This window comes from Phodopus roborovskii, unplaced genomic scaffold, assembly GCF_943737965.1.
Source record: "Phodopus roborovskii unplaced genomic scaffold, PHOROB, whole genome shotgun sequence".
Lineage (NCBI taxonomy): Eukaryota > Metazoa > Chordata > Mammalia > Rodentia > Cricetidae > Phodopus > Phodopus roborovskii.
The window spans coordinates 5,838,515-5,858,133 of record NW_026126585.1 but is presented as its reverse complement, the minus strand read 5'-3'; the positions used below and the strand labels follow the sequence as shown (position 1 = coordinate 5,858,133).

The window sequence follows — 19,619 nt, the reverse complement described above, 5'->3', positions numbered from 1 at the left end:
AGTTCCAGAGATGTCAAGGACAACTCTATTTGCAGAGGGGACTGTGCCAGCATTGGGCCAGCATCGCTCTGTCCACTGGTTCATTGACCAGATGTTGAGTACCTTCCCTATGCCAGGCCCACAGGGTGCCCAGGATTCCAGCTGTGGGCCACCAGCTAGGCTTTTGCTCTTGGGGGACCCTCTGTTTGGTGGATAACAGTGTTTGGAAGCTAAGTCAGTGACTGCCTCTGTCGCTGTGTTCTGGAAGCTGGGGTACTCTGGACCTGAATATCAGGGAAATGAAAAGACTAAGCAGATTCTCCAAAGTCCTGAGGCACACAGAGCTGCATCTCTGGGGAATTTATAAGATGCAGGTTTCTGGGCCTGACTTCCTAATGGCGGAATTAAAATCCTGTAGGCCAAAACCCAGACAACTGTGTACTGGACATGCTTCCAGCTGCTTCTGATGTAAGTAAGTAAGGGGCAGGTTACCATGGAGACTGCATTGAGAGGAGATGATGATGTCATAAGGACACATAGCAAGTTTGGACTGATGTTTGAACATTGCCTCCCCCTGTTACCCTCTCTTTCGCCCTCTATCTCTCTGGGTCTCAAGTATCCCACAACAACCTTGAACTGGCTATGTAGCTCAGGTGGGCTTTGAATTCCTGATGCCCCATCTCCTGAGTCCTGAGATTACAGATTGGTCCACTGTCCCATTTCATCCCTGTTGCTATGATACAGCATTTTAACCAAAAGTAACTTAGGGGAGGAAGGGTTTACTATACTTTTGGGTTAAATCAGAGTGGCACATCACACCTTCATCAAGAGCAGAGAGAAATGAATGGGTACATGCTTGCTTCCTTTCTTGCCTGTTCTCAGCTCAATTTCTCCACTCTTATACAGTTTGGGACCCCTGCCTAGGGAGTGGTGCTACCCACAGTGAGCTGGGCCTTCCCACACCTATTTGCTCAATTAAGACTATCACCCACAGACCAACCCAATGTAGATTACCTTGTTGAGGCTCTCTTCTCCAGTAAGTTTAGCTTCAGTCAACAGCTAAAACTAATCATCACAAGTGTCATGCTGCTTCCGGTTTACAAATGGCTGGGGTGAAGCCCAGGGATCCATGCATGTTAGGCTGTCAACCGAGCCACATCCAGGACCTGACAGTCTTGATATAAATAGAAATGTTCCCTATTGGCTCATATGCTAATCAGTTGGTCCCCAGCAGGTGGCGCTGTTCTAGGAGGTTCTGGAAACTTTATGAGTGGAGCCTAATTAAAGGAAGTAGATCACTAGGAGGCAGTCTGTGAAGGTTTTGCCAAGCCCCCAGTCCCTTTCTTATGCTCTGCCTCCTGACCACCATGAGGTGAACAGTATCTTTCTGAACACGTTCTTACCCCCATGACCTTCTGCCTCACCACAGGCCTAAACTCAGTAGGGCAGACTGAACTCCCAGAAATCATGACTAAAAATAAATCGCTCCTCTATTGGGTTGTTTATGTAAGGTGTTTTGTCAGAGCAACAAGAAAACTATGCAGATAGGGTCCTGTGGGCTAGCAAATGTTCTACAAGAGCAAGGACTAGGGGGTTGGTCCTTCAAGGAACACAGGAGGTGAGCAAACTTTGAATGGTTCTGAATCTTCACCCAGAATCTCACAGTGAGCCTGGCAGGTGGAAAATCCTGCACATTTCTGTTTTGGAATTGCTACAGAATGTCTTTCTTCCCTAGCATCCCAGAGGCTGATTGATCTCCCGTCGGCCAGTTGAGAATGTTCTCTCCCAGTCTGAGAAGGACCTCCCAGGAGTCGACATTCACTGTCAACTTGACAGGATCTAGAATCACATAGGAGATAAACTTCTGGGAACGTCTGACAGGGAGTTTCTAAGTTGAGTTAGTAGAAGCTTGCCATGCTTTCCCACCATGAGGGACTGTACCCCAAAACTATGTTTTTAAAGATTTTATTTATCGTGTTATACAGTGTTCTGCCTATACGTATGTCTGCATGACAGAAGAGGGTATCAGATTTCATTACAGATGGTTGTGAGCCACTATGTAGTTGCTGGGAATTGAACTCATGACCTCTGGAAGAGCAGTCAGTGTGCTCTTAACCGCTGAGCCATCTCTCCAGCCCTCATCCTTCCTTTCTTTAGCGGCTTTTGTCACGGCAATGAGAAAGGTAACATTACAGGTGTAGTTTCATCCTGGCTGCATCCTTTCCCAAAGATGCTACTCTCTATTTCCAGTGTCTGGAGTCCCAGGAGGCCAGAGGGACCTGTGTCCCCTTCCTTAAGCACATCTCTCCATGTGGCTCCAGGATGCAGCCTCCCTGTCTACTCAGTGGCTTCTCCAGTATTAGAGGCAGGTGACTGATTCCAGAGTCTATTAGTCACCTGAAAAGAGGGACTCAGGGATGGCTGGGACTGGCCAAGCCACCAGGCACTGGCCAAAGGCTCCAGTCCATGTGGTAAATGACCTTGCCTGCCTGGCCAGACAGAATGAGGTGTCAGAATGTCTGAGAGCTTTCTGGAGGTCATGTTGGGCAGGGCCATAGAACAGCCAACCTAGAACTGGCTAAGGCCTGGTAAGAGTGCCTAGGGTAGGTAGGAGCTCCTGCCAGCTGGCTCAGAGATACTCTTCACATCAGCCAGGCCCTGGGCTGGGGTGGAACCATGCCAGGCCTGAGCTATGCATCGCAGACATTCTGGAAGTGACTATTCCAACAGCCCAGTTGTCATGGGGTGTCCATGTTTTTGGGTTGTACTTGTCTGAACAATTTTTTATATTGCTGGTTTTGTGGCTTTTAGAGGTTTACCATATCTTCAGAAGATGAAAATAGGGTGTGCAGGGTGTTCTAGCTCCGTGGGGGGAGGTGCTTGCCTAGCAAGCACACAGCCCTGAGTCCCAGCCTCAGCACCATGCAAACCAAACATAATGGTGCCGGCCTGTGATTTCAGCACTCGGGAGTGGAGGCAGGAGGACCAGAAGTTCAAGGTCGTCTTTGACTACCTGAGTTTGAGGGCAGGCCATGCTGCAATGAGACCCTGTCTAGAATAAGGAAGGAAAGAGAGGGTAGGAAGAGGGAGGGAAGGAGGGGGGAATAAAAAAGGAAGGGAAGAGAGGAATGGGGGGAGGGAGGAGAAGAAGAAAAAGACACAAGTCATACAATTGGTGTGATCAATGGCTCCGAGGAGAATGGTTATGGACGTGAAACCACAGACGGTCTTGCAGAACGCACTTCCCCAGCCATGCACAAAAGGGCCCTGTGGCCAGGGACGGGGATCTGTTAGCTCCTACCCACACAGACCAAAGTCTGAAGTGTTTTTGAGTAAATATCAAGGCGTCTGAGTCAGCTACTCCAGGAGAACGGAGCTAAGATAAAATCCACAGTGAAGAGACAATGGTCTTTTGCCATTCAGTGGAGGGTATAGGCGCCCCTAGACTTGGAAGCCCCTGAGTCTGCTCCAGGCCCAAGGCACACACACATCACTATGTGTGCCTGTGTCCTGCCTAGAGATGGCCCTAGAGGCAGGTCTAGAAGGAAGCCGGACTGGGGAAAGGGAGGAGGCTGGGCTGGAAGACAGAATGGGACCTTGGGGATCTTCAGGGCCCAGCCAGCAGGATCACAGAGAGCCAGCCCTCTGCCAACTTTTACTTTTCCCTGCAGTGACCCACAAGGGCCACCCTTCAGTCCCTGAGTTATTTATAAATCGGCACAGATGGCCCGATAATAACCTGGGCTATTTCTGAAGCATATGGCATAGGAGTTGGAACAGCCCTCCTCTGGGGCCCTGCACCTGGTGATGGAGGTCAGCAGGGGGCCCACAGTTCCTCTGGAGTCTGAGGGGAGTGTTTTAGAACTTGATACAAGTGGGTGTATAGTATGACCAATGGCAGGGGACTGAGAACCTCCGAGGGGTTGATTTAATACGAATTTCATCTCGATAGAAAAGCACAAAACTACAAAAGTCCCATGCCTTCCCACTCAGGCTGGGGGAGATCACCCTCCTGGTAGAGACAGGAAGAAATTGGCTAGCATGCCCCACTTGAAGGAAAATGCAGGGCACCAAGGTCCAGAGAGGTGCAGAGTTTTGCTGGAGGTCACCCGGGCCCTATGTGTCAAAGCTGGATGGATACCATGTTTGTTATGACCACAGAATCCACAAATAACTGGCCACCGCACTATCCTTCTGGAATACTCTTCTTGTAGGGAGAGCTGGCAACTTTCCCCAGCCCACTCTGAGAGGGTGATGGCCTCTGTAAGCCAACTAATAAACATCCCAGGAGAGTGGTGACCAGGGGCATGACCCCGAGACATTCCCACAGAGTGGACTTGGTCACCTAACTCAAAAGAGCTGGAGAGTTAATTTTTTATTTGTGGTAAGTATTCCAGGCTTGGTGATGCTCCATGAATGGCATTTCCTGTAATTTGTCTAGCTTTCAAACATTAACCTCTACCCAAGAGAATCAACAGCTTAACCATTAACCCCAGGCCCCCAGCAGAGTCCCCTGACCACCCCCAAGTGCATGAGCCAGGATGGAACCTTAGAAGGAACTGAGGGCTGAGCTCCTTAGGGACCCACTGAGGTGGCAGGGCAGGATGAGGGGCACATCTCAGCCCCTCCAGGGTCTTGCATCAGGCTCAGTGCATATGACACCTGCCTGGTTCCAAGAACAGCCATCAACATGTGTGTGTGTGTATGTGTGTGTGTGTTCCTGTGTATTCCCGTGTATTCCTGTGTGTGTGTTCCTGTGTATTTGTGCGGAGTGTGCATGTGTGTTTATGTGTATATTCCTATCTAGTCATGTGGATCTGTGTGTTCCTGTGTATTGATGTGCGTGTGTGCATGTGTGTTCATGTGTGTTTCTGTGTGTTCCTGTGTGTGCACATATGTTCCAGTGTATTCATGTGTGTGTGTTCCTGTGTATTCATATGGCATGTGTGTATGTGTATGTGTGCACATATGTGTGTATGTTTCTGTGTATTTGTGTGTATATGTGGGGGGGGTGCATGTGGATGTAAGAAGACAACCTCAGGACACATCATCCTGTTTGTTAAGCGAATCTCTCATTGGTCTGGAACTCGCCTACATGGCTACTCTGGCTGTCCAGTGAGCCCCAGGAACCTGTTGGTACATGTCCCCCCAGGCCGGCACTGGGATTGCAAGTGTGTGTCACCATCTGGGACTGCATGCAATCCTCTCGGCATGGTGCTCTCAGGCAGAGTCTGGGTGTGCACCATCAGCAACAGATGTGTTCTTTTCCCCCTGCTCCAGCCATCCTGACACCATCCTGCCCCTCCATCCCGCCCCTCCATCCCGCCCCTCCATCCCGCCCCTCCATCCCGCCCCTCCATCCCGCCCCTCCATCCCGCCCCTCCATCCCGCCCCTCCATCCCGCCCCTCCATCCCGCCCCTCCATCCCGCCCCTCCATCCCGCCCCTCCATCCCGCCCCTCCATCCCGCCCCTCCATCCCGCCCCTCCATCCCGCCCCTCCATCCCGCCCCTCCCACGGTGCCTCCCACAGAGTGAATGAGAGAATAGTGACCCCCATGAAGCACTTCCTGCCAAATCTTCACTTCAGGTTGGGGAGGTGGCTCAACAAATAAAATGCTTGTTACACAAACATGAGCCCCAGAACCTACATAAAGCCAGGTGTAAAATTACACACCTGTAATCCCGGAGTCCCTGTGGGAGGAAGGAACAGAAAAGTGCCTGGACACTCTCCAGACAGCCAGCTAGCCTGGCATCTGGCATGGGCAGCACTGTTGAGATCTTAAACAAGGACCGGTTTTCCTCTGACTTCTACACCTATGCCCTGGCATGTGTGTCCCTACACACACACACACACACACACACACACACACACACACACACACCATCATCATCATCTTCATCATCATCATCCATTCACCCCATACATGTACACACTCATGGATTTATAAAAAACAAACAAACAAACAAAAAACTCCTTGATAAACTGCGTGTACAGAAGCAGATGGTGAGGAAGCATTCGCTGTCCCCAGAGAAAGGGTACATGAAGCTTCCGAGTCCCCGTGTACTGGATCCAACAGCTGATGGAGACTATATAGAACCTGGACCCATCCTGGACAGCCCTCCTGGTCCTGAGGATAAGTCCCCTGCTCCAGATGACTGGACAGGAGCCCCCTGCAGAGTGCACCGAGCCAAGGGAGGCCTCCTACCTGTTACTGTCTCTGGGCCCAGATCTTCCTTCTCTTTGGAGAGTTCCTGCAGACACTGAGCTCGCTCCCCCTGCAACACGCGCAGCACGTCACACAGTCGGGGCAGAGCTGCGACCTGCAAGCGGAAAACCAAATATTGCCATCAGGGATGCTGAAGGACCCTGCTTCCTCAAGCAAGAACAGATGTTGGTGAGTGTCTGCTCCCACATCGCTTTCTAGCATCAGCTCTAACACTGCAGTGGGGACGAGCTCATCGCCACTACAAACACCCAACTCCCCACCCAGCCTCCTCATAACCAGCGCTCTGTAAAGAAGGGCATCTTCGCTTCCTCTAGGATGGAGTCTCTATGGTACCAGCCCTCCACCTCATGACCAGGAATGAGAGAGAAAGAAAAAGTGTCTGGGGCCACACTCCCCGCTTCAAAGGTGCCCCCACAATGACCAGGAGGCCTCCCACATGGTCCCCACTTAAAACTTCCACCATCTCCCAACAGCACCAAGCTTGGGGAACATTCCAGAATCAACTTTTAGAAAAAAATAAATAAAATTTTAAGTGTAATTCTAGCAAACATGTGTAGTGAGATATTCACTCTGTCCACACCTGTTGCATTGACCACGCCCATTGGGGGGTGGGGACAGGTGCAGATGTGACCTGGGGGAAGTAGGTCTGAGGTAGGGACCCCAGCGCGCTCTCTTGCGTGATGGACAGAGACAGAGCATCCAGAGGCATCCTTGGGACCGGAACCTGCGGCGGTCATCTGTCTCTTTTGTAAGTTATTTCTCTCTGAATAAACATCTATTCAGCCTATCTGGCTTTCCGGATCTTTATTACTCCACGATAAACATGCACAAACTTGTGTGGTAAGAAGTATACAATGCTGATAGGTATGTAAGGGGATGCGCATGAGTGCAAGTGCCCATAGACGCCAAAAGAGGGCGCCAGACTCCTGACTCTTCTGAGAACCAAATGTTGCAGGAGTATAGTACTATTTCCTCTTAGCCCTAGCTCTCCAGCCCCGGCTCTCCAATCCTAAAACCAACACTATTTCTTGGGGTACTGGGATATCCCAAACTTCCTATTAAGGAAGTTCGAGATTTAGATGTTTTTAAATTCTCCCTAGAAATATTTCTCACCCCACCCCACCCCCAGATTCCGTACACTCCATTCCTATCATTTTTAATGACAGCAATGCTCGGTGTTTATAATGGTTTTTTTTTTGACAATGAAATATTGTTAGCTGTTGAAGCGAGCCCCATGTGGGGATTATGTGTCCTTGGGCATTCAGTCCCATTCCCCCCTCCCCTAGGTCAATAATTGCTGTTTTGTTTTGTTTTGTTTTTCATTAGATTAGTTTCTGTGTGCCTGTGCTAACTTTCCCTCCCCCGTTTGTCTAGAATCCCTGCTAGTGGAGTGGTGGCCATCTGAACCAGACCTCTAGCCTTTCATCCTTCTAAACTTGCTTTCTACAATTTCCTCTTTGCCGTATTTCCATGAAAGAGTTCCTTGATATTATCTGTGGAAGCTCTTTTGATTTGTTCTCTTGTGAGAACAATTTGCCGGGCTAGCCTTAAACTTCCTGTGTAGTCAAGGGTGACCTTGAACTTCTGATCCTTCTGGCTACATCCCACTCTACCCCCGCCCAGTGCTAATAGCCTCTGGGGCTTGAACCCAGGGTTTTGTGCATGATAGGAAAGCATTACACCAACTAAGCCACATCCTCAGGCCCACTTTTATTTTTTTTAATCTTATATATTTTAATCCAATTATGGTATTACCAGAGTATACCCTGTATTAATTTCCCTTTTTTAAAAAAGATTTGTTTATTTTTATTTATATGTGTGTACCTCCATGAATTATGTGAACTGTGTGCATGCAGTTCCCACAGAGGCCAGAAGAGGGCTCTGATTCCCTGGAACTGGAGTTAACAAGCAATTATTAGCCAGTGGGTGCTGGGCATTGAACCTGAGTCCTCTACAAGAGCGGCAAACACTCTTAACCATGAACCATCTCTCCAGCTCCAGTGATTTCCTTTTTAAAGACTCGCCAGCTGTGTGAGGCTTTGCACATCCAACTGTGTCGTTGTGTCACCCTCTGTCTTAATGCTCAGTTGAGGCTGGGCATGCTTTCTCACACAAGTTCACGTTTGCTGCTGGCGGTTCCCTGACAGCCACCATGTCTGTCTCTGGGATGTTTTCCAAATGGAAGACACGCTTTACTAAAGCTTCTTGACCTGAGAGTCAGGAACTGCTCCCTGGGAGCAGCCCTGCAGCTCCGTGTTTGTTGCTGTGTGTCTCCATCTCAGTCAGTGATTAAGAAAAGGATGGGAAAACCCCACCCAGTTTGGGACAACCTGTACGCTCTTGAATTCTTGGCCCTGCAGTGGGGTGAAGTGTCAGCCTACTGTGTTCTCTAAGCGGATGGACTTGAAGCTATGGGCAGCCATAGTGTGTCCTTGAGAAGGCAATGGAAGAATCCAGCCCAGCTTGAAGGTGGTGAGGGAGATAATGAAGCAAGCATCAACAGAAGAAGAGAACGATGCTGAGTTCTATTAGCTGCTGTGGGTTTAACTTTGGACTCTTATAGCTGAGAAGACAGAACATAAAAATGAAAGAATTTAAAACGCCGCTAAATTCTTGGGCTTGGCTGGTGAAATGCCATGCAAGGTTGAGGACCCGGGTTTGGATCCCCAGCACCCATGGGCATGGCAGTTTGTTGCAGGCTGGTGAGATAGACAGGAGGCTTAAAGAGAATCCCTGGGTCTCGCTTGTCAGCCAACTAGCCAAATTCACAAGCCCCAGCATCTTAAAACAATAAGGAGGAGGTTGTAGAGATGGCTGGGGAGATAAATTGCTTTCTCCAACTACAATGGCCACCAGAACCCATGTAAATGCCTGGTAGGCATGGCGACCTTGTGTTTGATAGCATGCCCAACCTCACCTAGGAAGTGGCCACAAAGGATCCCCAGGGCGAGCTGTCCAGTCCAGGTAAGTAATTGTCAAGCTCTGGGTTCAGAGAGAGGCTGCCTCAGATAAAAATCACAGAGCTGCGGAGACGTCTCAGCAATTAGGAGCTCTTGCAGGGGACTCAAGTCCACTTCCCAGTACCCATGTTGGGTAACTCCAGGTCCAGGGGATCCAACACCCTCTTCTGTCCTCCTCAAGAAACTGCACTCATCTGATCTCCCTGCCATGTAGAAATGCATGCATACACATAAATACAAATAAAATACATTTTTTAAAAATAAAAAATTATGGAGAGTGATGAAGGAAAACACCCAACATCAACATGAGGTGTACACACACACACCACACACACACACACACACACACACACCCCACACACACACACCACACACACACCACACACACACACCACACACACACACCACACACACACACACCCCACACACACCCCCCACACACACACCACACACACACCACACACACACACCACACACACACACCACACACACACACACCACACACACACCACACACACACACACCACACACACACCACACACACCACACACACACCACACACACCACACACACCACACACACCACACACACACACACCACACACACACACCACACACACATACCACACACACACACTACACACACACCACACACACACCACACACACACACCACACACACACACCACACACACACCCACACACCACACACACCACACACACACACACCCCACACACACACACACCACACACACACACCCCCACACACACCACACCACACACCCCACACACACACACCACACACACACACCCCACACACACACACACCACACACCACACACACACACACACCCCACACACACACCACACCATACACACACCACACCACACACACACCACACACACACACACACACCCCACACACACACCCCACACACACACACATCACACCCCACCACACCCCTAAACACTGAAGATAGTAAAAAGACTCAGAAACTTCCCGTTCTTCACATCCCACAATGTCATCACTTGCCTGACAACTTAAGTGTGCAATATGGATATTTTTTTTTAGTGGCAGAGCAATAATTTAGTTTGCACAGTGCAAAACAAGAAGGGAACTCACTGTCCTTGGACCAGTTCAGAACACGGAATGCCAGTATCATTGGCATGATACATGCCCAGCAGTCTGCTTATCTCTGAGAGCACAAAGGGGAATGGGATATGGGTTCTTGGTCTTCAGTCCACAGAAAGGTAAGTGGCTCGAGTGTGTGGTGGTAAGGGCTTTGAGGGAGGAGGTGCTGGGTGGAAGATGGGGGCGGGGCATGGGGACAGCGGGAAGGGAAAATGCTTAACCGGAGTGCTGAGGTGTGTTCAGAGGAAGAGGTGCAGATGGTGAAGGCCTCCAGGTGGGGACCAAAGTTTGAGTGGGATGATCTAAGTATGGAGAGGCGAGCTGGATGGGTGAATGGATGAACGGATGACAGATGGATGGAGGATGGATGGATGGATGGATGGATGGACTGACAGATGGACAGGCAGACAGATGGAGGACTGCTGCTGAAGGTCATTTGGTAACATCAACAAAGCAAGGGGACAGTGACGACTGGGTCCTGTGATATGAAGGGTCCTGTGAGGCCAAGAAGATACAGCATGAAGAAGCCCACAGAGGCAGATGGGAGGCAGGGACACAGGAGCAGCTGAGGCCAAGGAGACAGAGTCAGGACAGAGCCTCCAGCACCACAAGAAGCAGGATGCTGTGTCCCTGCGTCCCTCTGCCCAGGCCAGCCGGCTGTGAGCTTGCAGACTCCATGTCTCTATGGTAGGTCCTTTCTCTTTCTGAGATGACGTGTTGCTAGGACTTGATGGGACACCAAGGTTCTCATGTTGGAAACTCAGCTCAGAACCCATATCCCATGTTGAGAAAGGGGACTCTGGAGAGGAGATGAGATTATTAGAGCAGCATCCATAAATGGATTAATGCTATTATCATGATATATATTAATATGTATTATATATAATAATATAATAGACAATAAAATTACTATAGTATACAACATAGGATTATATTTAAATTACATATAAATAAAATATGTAATATATAATATACACTATTAATAATATATTTCATATGTGTTTATGTCTCATGGGTTAGTTGTCTTAGGAGTTTCAAATAAAGGGATATTTGCGCTCTCTCTCTCTCACTCTCTCTCTCTCTCACACACACACACAGAGTCTCTTGTCCTGCCTTCTATGATGACATGATGATGTAGCTTGAAGGTCCTAGTTAGAAGCAGTTCCTTAACATTGGATTTTCCCTTGCTCTGAAACTGTCCTAAATAAATAACCTTCTGAGTGGGAGAGAGAGCTCCATTGGTAAAGTGCTCACCATGCAAGCTGAGGACTTAGTTAGATGGCAAGAGTCCGTGTTAAAAAGCCAGGCATGGCTATGAGCTCTTGCAATTTCAGCCCTGAGGAAGTGGACACAGGTGGATGGCAAGGTCTCACTGGTCCACCACCAAACTGAGTTAGCAATTACAAGGCCTGACAGTCTTTGTCTCAAGAAAACATGGTAGATGGCACTTGATGAATAACACCCAAAGTTAGCCTCTAGCCTCCATATGCACACACACATACATCCAGGGGGGGGGGAGGAAGAGAGGGAAAGGGAGAGGGGGAGGGAGAGGGGGAGGGGGAGGGAGGGATCTCCACCATGATTGACAGCACACTTGAACCTTAGGAATATTATAAGCCAGTCATAGAAAGAAAAACTCTATTTGCTTCTACGGATTCAAATACGTTGGATGTGTAGAAACATGCCTTCTAGGATGAGTGAGGTTGGGTCAAACTCCCAGCATATATACACTCCAAAAAAAAATAGACAAAACAATAGAATAGTGAATTACAGGGAGCTCAGAGATAGAGGAAAAGCTAAGATACTAAGAGTTGATATCAAGAGCTACACACACACACACACACACACAGAGAGAGAGAAAGCTCAGTGAAGAGACAGATGTAAATTTACTTAACTGTAGCAATCATTTTATAATGTACATCAAAACATGGAGTCCCCTTAAACACATGTGATTTTTTAATTATGTGTGCATGTATATGTATATGCATATATGCGAAATGTGTGCACATGTAAAAGTCAGAGGAAAACCGTGGGTTTCATGCTCAAGAATGTCATCTACCTCCTTGGGTACAAGATCTCTCATTGGCCTGAAGCTCTCTAGTTAGGCTACACTGTGGGGCCAGCAAGCCCCAGGGACTCTCACGCCTCAGTCTCCCTAGTTCCGAGGTTATCATCATGACTGGACCACCAAGCTTGACGTTTGACGCGCAGATTATACGGGTGGAACTCAGGTTCCCATGGTTTCCAGGCAAGCATTTACCAGCGAAACCATTCCATCCTAAGCCCAAAATACATGCAATTTTAAAGTTCTTTTTTTCAACCATGTCTAGCAATTGTGGTTAAATGGAGGCTGTTGCTAAGCCTCCATTTGTGCGTGTTGAGAAGGAGCCAGGCTGCAGCATGATTTACTATGAGCTCAGACACAGCGTCCAAGGAACTGGCCACCAGGGGGCAGAGGTGGGACCGTGGGAGGCAGGGTCTGAAGGGACTGGGCAAGTGGGCAGCTAAAGAGAGGGAAACCTCGGTGGGACCTCACTCATGAGTGGGCACTGAAGAAGTCAGACACACAATCAGAGCGGGGAAGGATCTGTCCCCATCTTGGAGCTATTTTGGTGCTATTTGGAAGGCTGTAGCACTTTTGGAATGCAGGAACTAGTTAAAGATAGGCCAATGGGGGTTGTCTCAGTTCTGTCTCAGTTGCGGTAATAAAATATTCTGACACAAGAGCAAATGAAGGGGGAAAGGAGTAATTCGAGCGAGCGCACGGTTCCATGTTCGGTCCATCATGGCAGCGCGAGCTTGAGTGAGCTGGTCACGTGACATTCACACTAATGCTCTGCTCCTTTCTCTGCTCTTGTTAATCGGAATCCCCCTACCCAGAGCATGGGGACTCCCTCAACAATGTTCCACCTTAACGAATATGATCTGAATCATCTCCCAGAGACATGCCCATAGGCCAACCCAATCTAGCCACCTTCAGATATTCAAACCTAACCATCCGACGGTGAACCAGCCCCTTCCTGTCTTCATTCTGCTTTCTGGCTATGAAACGTGGAGTTTTGCTCCCATGTGAACTTCCCCCATGATGCTGGCCCCACCACAGGCCCAGAGAAACAGCCCGATTCACCGTGGACTGGCTCTTCAAAACTCTGAGTCAAAACCAACATTTTTCTTCGTAAGTTGATCACTTCATGTATCTCTTTTAAAGACAAAAAGCTGAGCAACACGGGTAGGCAAGGCGTAGGGATTGGGCATGACAAGAGGACAGTACTCCCTCCTCAAATAGTGGCATGGAGTGAATGTTTATGTCACCCCAAGTTCACACACTGAAGCTCTGTGTGTGTGTGCGTGCGTGTGCGTGCGCGCATATGGAGGCTAGAGGCTCAGAACCAGTCAGAATGCAATGAATGCTAGTAAGGTTGGTGAGGATAGAGGTCGGATCCTAAAGAATTTATGTTCTTGTAAGAAGAGACAATATCCACCCAGAATGCTCCCTGGAGAGGTCACGTGAGGGCAGAGTAGCTACTACCTAGAAGCCAGAAAGTGAACCCTCACTAGACACCACACCTGCCAGACCCTGATCTAGATAGACTTCTGCTCCAGGACTGGGGAAAGGAACCTTTGTTGTTTATACTAGTCAATCTAGTATACACACATGCGTGCACACACACACACACACACACACACACACACACACGTGCGCGCGCGCAGGTGTGCCAGAGATAAACCTGCCATGTTTTTTGTCTCCTTTTTGTTTATTTCTTTGTTGTGTTCTGAGGTAGGGTCTCTCACTGGCCTGGAACTTAGCCTAGGCTAGGTGTCCAGGGACCCCAAGGAACTCTATTCTTCACCTTCCCAGAGCTAGGATAGGCAATTCCACATGACTTTTTTAAACACGGGATCTAGGGCTCCACCTTAGGTCCTTGCGATTGCTAAGCAAGCATTTCCCAACAGAGCCATCTCCCCAGCCCCTAGATATGGGCTTCCTTGGGGCAGCCTGGCTGATCTAGATGGATGGGGAGGAAAGAAGCAGGGTGTTCGCTGTAGACACATGCATCGCATCAGAGGAAGCCAGCCGCTCAGAGGAAGTCTGTCCAGGGAGTCTTGACTCTAGAAATGACATCAAATGCATCAGCTGGAAATGAGCGTGTGAATCAGGAGGCCAGGAATTCAAATAGACAGGTCACGTGAGGTGAGGGTGTCTCTGAGCACTGTGGGTGAGGGGAACAGCATGGAGGGTTCCAGATAGAGTCCTTGGGGTTAACTGAGGTTATGGAGCTAGGTTCCGTTCCTTACAGACTTGTGTTCCTATAAGGGGCAGGATGGTCTGGGCTGCAGGCACAATTGACCTGGGGGTGTCTATCTGCATTCGAGTTCATCCGCCAGAATGGTCTGTTGAGGCCGGCAGCCCCAGGACATTCTCGTTTTTTCAAGTCCTCACAATGGTAAGCAGCCTTCTATTTATTATAAAGCAGTAGATAGGATCTGAGTGTTGTGGGTTTACCTTGGGCTGCAAGGTACCCCAGAGCCTGGTGAAGGTCAGTGTCCTGGACGGAAGAGAGACTGGGGTCCAGTGAAGGGACACTGGAAGGGGCCACCACAATGGCAGAACTCTAGTTCTGGAAGATCGTTCTGGGCCGTTCAGACCAGCAGAGGTGCTGGGAAGATGCTTCAGCTTCTGTCTGTCAGGCTCTGAAGCTGGGGAGTTTTTGTTTCAGAGCCATCAACTAAGTAAAATGGGGCAAGGAGAAATGCAAAAGCCAGACAGCGAAGACAAAGAACGCATCCTCTGCAGAGCCTGTATCTGGCTTGGAACTAGGTTTGGATGATGTGCACTTTCGTGTTACATACATCCCCTGCTCTGATGACGTGACACAGAAAATCAACGGAGGAGGCTAGAGTTATTTCACTGACTCGGAGTTTCACTTGGGCCCAGATGTTCTGGGCCTATGGCCACAGAGTGAATCCTGGTGACAACAGATAGTAGAGGACACTTCACGGTAGCCAGGAAGCAGTAGAGGAAGGACCAGGGTCACAATATCCCCTAACTTCAGCTCATCCGTCTCTACATTGTTCTAGGGACTGGGCACCAAGCCTTCCACACACTTTTGGAGAGTATACAAGATCTAAACTATAGGGCTGGGGAGATAGTTCAGTTGGTAAAGTAGCTGCATCCCAAGCACAAAGACCTGAGTTCAATTCCCCTGAACCCAGGTAAAAACCCAGGCATGGTGACACATATTTAAAATTTTAGTGCTAGAAAATAGAGGCAGGTGGGTCCCTGGGGTTCTTGAGCCACTCAGCCTAGCCAAATCACAGAGTTCTAAAATCCACCAAGAGACCCTGTCTCAAACAACCAAGATGGACAGGGTCCTGAGGAATGTCACCCAAGGCTGACCTCTGACCTCCACACACACACGTTCACATACACAAGATCCCAATGCTAGTATCCTGTTTCCACCGTTGGACTCAGATTCTCCATCATCAACCCTAGAGCCTCAAATCCAATGTGCAGCAAACACCTACTTTTAGTCCCATCGACGTACCCCTCAGAAACATGGCAGCCTTTAAGGCAGTAGTTGTCACTCATGGTCAGTTTTCCTGCTTGTAGTCACCGAGTGTTTGACAATGTCTGCCGACATTCTATTGTCACAGCTTTGCAGAGATATCCCCAGCCTCCAATCTAGAGAACCAGAGATGCTGCTAGAACCCATACAATGCTTAGAACTGCTACGTCTGGCCCCCATGTCAATACTGTCAAAGTTGGCCTGGGCATGTGGCTCAGTTGGTAGTTGCTAGCATGCACGAATTCCTGGGTTCCAATCCCCTGCACAGCATACAACTGGCATGGTGGCACACACCTGTATGCAGAAGGTAGAAGTAAGAAGATCAGAGGTTCAAGATCATCCTTCATTATAGGGAATTGGAGACTATCCTGGGCTACATGAGACCTGCCTCAAAAAAAAAAAAAAAAAAAAAAAAAAAGTGTCAAGCTAAGAAACCTTGTTTGAATCAGAGCCAGATGTTTCAGATGACTGCCATAAGGCAGTGTTTTTCTGACCAGCCAGGGCAATCGTACATATGAACTCACTGCAGCTGTGGTTGATTAAACAAATCAAAGTAGTTAACTTATCGGCAGGGATGGGAAGGAACTTACAAGACGATGCCTCCAGCTGAGGAGCTACTGGCTGGCAATTAATCACTGATATGGAGATGGGGGTCAGTTTTCTTCGGGGGTGTGGATCCTGGAAGGTTCCTCCTGCTCCAGTGGATTGCCCACACCCACGAGTATATGGGTGGCACAAATTACACTCCGTGGGTTATTGGTGGAGAAGACATATTTGAAAAGGGTAGGGATGGATCAGGGAGGAGTTAGGAGAGTGAGTAAGGAATGATATGATCAAAATACGTTGATAAAATGTTATAAGAGAAAACGGAACTAGTATAAAGAGCATAATAATTTTAAAAAGACTTTTTATATGTGTGGGCATTTTGCCTGAATGTGTGTGTCTGTGCAGTGGGTGCACGCCTGGTAATTCTAATTTGTGGCAAGTTGACATTAAAACCAACCACACTAACTTGTGTTGGGAAGTGGACACAGGAATGTCCTGGGGCTTACTGACCAGTCAGCCTAGTTTACTTGGTGAGTCCCAGGCCAGTAAGAGACCTTGCCTCAAAAAACAAGGTGAGCCGTAAAAGCCAGACATTTCTCTCTGGACTGCACAGCCACACACATGCACACGGACTTGCACACTCACACATCCCCACAAAAGCCACTCTCCTGTGGACCCTGACATCATTTCACCCACTCACCATCATTCATGGAGTACACACCCATTGATTCCCCCTACACTGGGGCAGGCCCTAAGGATAAAACTGCACAAGACAAGTTCTCAAGCTACCACACACCCGTCTGGTGGGACAGTGGTGCAGGCGGGTGGAAGCCCTCATTGCTGAAGGGAGCAAGGCAGGGGGGAAGGCACTGTGCTTTGTTTCTTGTGCAAAAAGGCAATCACTCCTTCTAGGCTTCTACTTGCAAAGGACACTTCTGGCCCCTCCCCTGAAGGAAGAGGCCAGGAAGGGAGGTAGGAGCAAGTGCTACCTGCCTCAATGGTCGCTTTGGAAGGGGGCCTATGATGTCCCTCTGAGGGAAATCCAAAAGGAAGGAAGAAATCACCTTTATTATCCTTGAATGTCAAGACACCTTTATTATCCTTGAATGTCAAGACACCTTTATTATCCTTGAATGTCAAGATCCAGCGTCTGACTACCTGGAGCCAAACAAGCAAAAGGAAAAGGTTGCAGAAGCTGGGAAACTGTCCAAATGAAATAGGTCAATCCCACCCTCACTTATGAAAGGCGTTTTCTGCCACAAACCCTAAGAGATAGAATCACGGGGCAGGATAAGCCCATACAATAACCAGAGTGAAGCTTTCCTCTAGAGATAACACTCGGTGCATATACATGCAAATTCACAAAGGACAGAACTAACCTCAGGTCCTCCATCTGTGTCACCCCCCCCCCCATCCACACTCCCTCCCCTCCTTGCAACTTTCCAAAGTTAGGAATCTGGGCTCTAGTCCCAGCCCTTCTCCTGACATGCCTATGTGAAGCAAGTCCCTCTCTGAGGGCTTTTGATCTTCCATAAAAACGAAGATCTTGACTATACACAAGCAGCATTCCAAGGTGCAGCAATAATCCAAAGCATCCTTTCCAGACCAAAAAAAAAAAAAAAAAAGCTCGGGAAACTAAGTCATTGACCTAGACGGGAGTCTGGAGATCTATTCCTGTGGTTCCTTAAAACGCTGACCTGAGGGGGCGTGTGTGTGTGTGTGTGTGTGTGTGTGTGTGTGTGTGTGTGTGTGTGTGTGTGTGTGTGACATTATGCAGAGCTTGTCTGGAGGAATAACCCTGGAGTCCTCAACCCGGCAGCCTTGACCTTCTCCCAGTTCTTTCCATCCTGCCAGCCTCCATGCAGCCCTGTCTCTGCAGATATCCCAGGGGAAGTCGCCCAAAGTTCCCAGGGTTTCTATGGGAAAGAAACACACACCACCCCCTGGCTTCTCTCTGCTCCAACTTTCTCCTTCTCCTGCCCTGAGTTTGTTGTGACCAGACCCGTTGCTCCCAGGAGCCCACAGGGGCAGACTTTGGAAAGCCAGTCCCTCCAGTAGGGGGGTTGGGGAGGGTGGACTGAAAATGGTCCCACCACAGACTCACACTCTACCCTCACAGCTTTCTAAAATTTCCCGGAGCGTGTAAAACCACCAAGGCGATAGCTAGCCTGAAGAACCTGGGTTCTGACTTTTTTTTTTTTTTTTTTTTTTTTTTCTGACCTGGGGTAAGCCTCTCCCGCCCTTTTCTGAGCCTTGGTGTCCTTGCTTGTAAAGCCTGAGTGACCTGGGTCTCAAAATGGGAAGAGGGGCAAGTGTGCGGCATTGCTGGGGCCGCTGCAGAATTGTCTCCTGGAAAGAAGTGAGCTCCGTGGGCTGGAAGGGATGAGCGAAGGGCGAGGGGTCTGAGCCTAGACCTGCCTCACCTGGGACAGAGAGCCCAGGAAGTTTTGCCTTTGGAGAAGGGGACTCCGACAGAGGGAACGATGCCATTGTTAAGGCTGCGGAGATCGGCTGCTCCCTGTAATGCCTAGGACCCAGTAGAGGAACGCGGGCTGGTCGCTCGGGTCCATGTCCTGGAGGGGCGCGTACTCACAGTGTGAGCCGTTCTGGCGAGCAGCAGCAGCAGCAGCAGTGACCGTGGCCCCCACGATGACAGCCAGAGACTCATGATGCCAGAGCTCCTCCGATTATTGTTCGCCTTTGCTTTGCGTTCTGCTCACTCGGGAACTCCGTGTCTATTTCAGTGACCCGCTCAGCGTCCCGCACGGCGTCCAGGACCCTGGGCGACCCCCAAGCCCAGAGAAACCATGGCTGAACCTAGCCAGTCCGACCAGAGCCGCAGCCAGGCTAGGGACTGCTGCTCTCTGAAGGAGGTAGTAAGAGTGCTAACCCGCCTGTGCCCATTGATAAGGACTGCTCGCGACTCCACCCGCTGGGAATAATGGGGAGGGAATGGGGAAGAGCACCGGGCGGGCTAGGAGGAGAGAGGGGGAGGAACCCCAGCCACCGGTCTGGAAGCAGCTGCAACCTCTAAGCAATGAGCTTTGAGCAGTGACAACGTAGGCAACACCTCTCTCTCTCTCTCTCTCTCTCTCTCTCTCTCTCTCTCTCTCTCTCTCTCTCTCTCTCTCTCAAATACTCTGTTGAGGATGGAGACAGAGTCCCACTGTACAGCCCAGGCTGGCTTTGAACTCACAAACCTCTTGCCT

The 19,619-nt window shown here is 49.3% G+C and overlaps 1 protein-coding gene across 1 annotated transcript in view; it reads right to left on the bottom strand.

The window, feature by feature from the left end:
* Positions 1 to 19,334, bottom strand: part of Sctr (secretin receptor) — a 48,010-nt gene extending 28,676 nt beyond the window's left edge. Inside the window, exons 1-2 of the mRNA XM_051204088.1 lie at positions 19,004 to 19,334; positions 6,187 to 6,301 (exon numbers count right to left, since the gene is read on the bottom strand). Of these exons, the coding sequence (XP_051060045.1) occupies positions 6,187 to 6,301; positions 19,004 to 19,078 (190 nt within the window). The 5' untranslated portion in view covers positions 19,079 to 19,334. The remainder of the gene's footprint in view (positions 1 to 6,186; positions 6,302 to 19,003) is intronic.
* Positions 19,335 to 19,619: the final 285 nt, after the last annotated feature.